Source organism: Macrobrachium nipponense, chromosome 15, assembly GCF_015104395.2.
Source record: "Macrobrachium nipponense isolate FS-2020 chromosome 15, ASM1510439v2, whole genome shotgun sequence".
Classification (NCBI taxonomy): Eukaryota; Metazoa; Arthropoda; class Malacostraca; order Decapoda; family Palaemonidae; genus Macrobrachium; species Macrobrachium nipponense.
In genome coordinates, this window is record NC_087208.1 from 30,730,359 (window position 1) to 30,732,642 (window position 2,284).

At 34.3% G+C, this 2,284-nt stretch overlaps 1 protein-coding gene across 2 annotated transcripts in view; it reads left to right on the forward strand.

The window, feature by feature from the left end:
- The window catches only part of LOC135227066 (uncharacterized), a 116,310-nt gene extending 114,762 nt beyond the window's left edge, over nt 1-1,548 (forward strand). For both annotated transcript variants that reach the window (XM_064266891.1, XM_064266892.1), the window contains exon 8: nt 1,326-1,548. In XM_064266891.1, coding sequence (XP_064122961.1) covers nt 1,326-1,451 — 126 coding nt within the window. In that variant the 3' untranslated portion in view covers nt 1,452-1,548. The remainder of the gene's footprint in view (nt 1-1,325) is intronic.
- Nucleotides 1,549-2,284: the final 736 nt, after the last annotated feature.

A 2,284-nucleotide genomic window follows, 5' to 3' on the forward strand; every position in this document is an offset into this window, starting at 1 on the left:
GTTTCTGAATTAGTGTTCAGTGTTCTCTTTTTTTGAGTAAGTTTTCTTTCAAGTACAGTTCTGCAGTTCTGGAATACTAACACCTTTCTTTAATGTACAGATAAATATTTTTGTTTCACTTTTGGAGTTCATTATGTCAATTTCTGACAGTTCTAAATAAATACCTCTGCAAACAAAGTTGGAAGAATGGTGTATTCTGGCTTGTTTTTATCTGTTAGAATGTCAACAGAATATTTTTAGAACTGGTAATTTGGATTTGATGGAATTTAGAAGGTATATTTATAAGGAAACATCAAATGAACCCTATTCATATGGAACAAGCCCATAGGAGCCATTGACTTGCAATTCAAATTTCCAAAGAATATGATGTTCATTGGGAAGAAGTAAGAGGAGGTAAAGGGAACTAGTACAGAAAGAAGGGATCTCACTTATTAAAAAAGAAAAAATAAATTAATAAATAGATAAAAATGTATGAAAATAGACGGGGAAGAGTATTATAGTAGTAATGCATTGTACCTTTGCTTGAATTTTTGAAGTTCCAATAGATGACATCCTCAGGGAGACTGTTCCACAGTGATAGTGTGAGGAATAAAGGACTGAGAAATTTGACAGCAAGGCATATCTACTGCATATTGGTGCTGCTGTTCAGCAAATCGGGTCGCTCTCAGCAGGAAAAGGGGATAAAGAATCAATTGAGAACGTGAAAGATCTCTGTTAAAATACAACTTATGAAAAATTAACAAACAAGAGACCATCCGTCGATGGTCCAAGTCATACCTGCTAATATTAGAAAACAAAAACCTACCACCACAAACAATTCTATCTAAAAGAGATGAATCTCTGGCAAAAGCAGACATCCATACATAAACCAAAACTGTTCCCAGGGTATGATAATGAAACTTTGAGACTTAGTGGCTGTGAATACAGTAATTAGGATTGGTGAATAGTTGCTTAAGCAAATGAAGCAATGGGTGTGAATGCAGGCGAGACCTGCCCCAAGAGGGAGAGTACCAAATCGCTCACATCAAATCAAATGTTCTAATTACGTAAGTATGGTCTCTGTATGTGGTCAACTTTATTTATGAGTCAATCTCAGTGAATTTCTTAATTTTTTAACAAAATAATTTAATCTTCTATCATGTCATCATGTTTGTCAGTACTGTAGACCTACAGACAGAGAGCATTTTTCAAGCTGCGTTTTGTTGTATGATTATATCCTGTATTATTTTATTACAAGTAGTATATGTACAGTATATAACTATTGTTTCAGAATTCTTTGTGTTGCTTTAATTGCTGTAATAAATTTTAATATCTCTCCTTTACAGATAAAAGCAAAACAACTAGAAATAATCCCACAAGTTTCTTCAGTGCCTGGTTTTAATCCATTAGAAATCCCTGCAGAACTTTTAGTGAAACCACCAGCTACTGCTTTAGAACCTCACTCGTTTTGAAAACCTAATTTGTTGCTTCAAACTTTTCAAAAGGCTGACTGAAAATTAATTTCTTTGATATGGAGACTAATGAAGGAAAATTAAACATTTTGAACAATACTGATTATTTTTACCTACAGCATACCTTTACCCCAGTCAGGGGTGTCCCAGGTGAAGAATAACTCCTATGTCATCAAGGCAATGGTCTGTGTTGAATAAGGCCTTCCCCTGCTAGAAGTCCTCCATGTCTTACACCAAGAGCTTCCACTTTTATTCCCTACCAGCAAATGAGGGAGTGAATCAATTAGAAGGGCTAGAGGGACACTAATAGTAGATTTACTAGTTTTGGAAACTAAAAGCCATTGTAAATTTTGCAAACATCCATACAGTTTACAAACTAGCTTGCTGTACTTTTCTGCTCCTAGGAGAATTATCTTGGCTTGCTACCAAAATAATTGAGGGGGAACTACATTGGCCAGAACTGGAGAAGCTAGAACAAATTTAAAATATCCCATGTGTGAGAATTACTTACTGTAAAATCCAACCATTCTCCTTGAACATGGAGAAATGGGCAAGCAAAGATCCCTCCTTCTTATAGTACTGCTAAGGAACAAAATTCCGTAATCCTTTCATACTCTTACTTGTTCAGTGACAACAGTGAACTATCTACTAGTTGTGAGAGATGTAAGGAACCACTCGGTAAAAAAAAAAAAAAAAAAAAAATAAATAAATAAACACACACAAACACAATACATACACATTTAAACTACATTAAGTACATACATGTATATGAGGTAATGTAATTATTTATATTAGAATACACTGTACCTTTAGTATAACGAAGACTGAAAGTA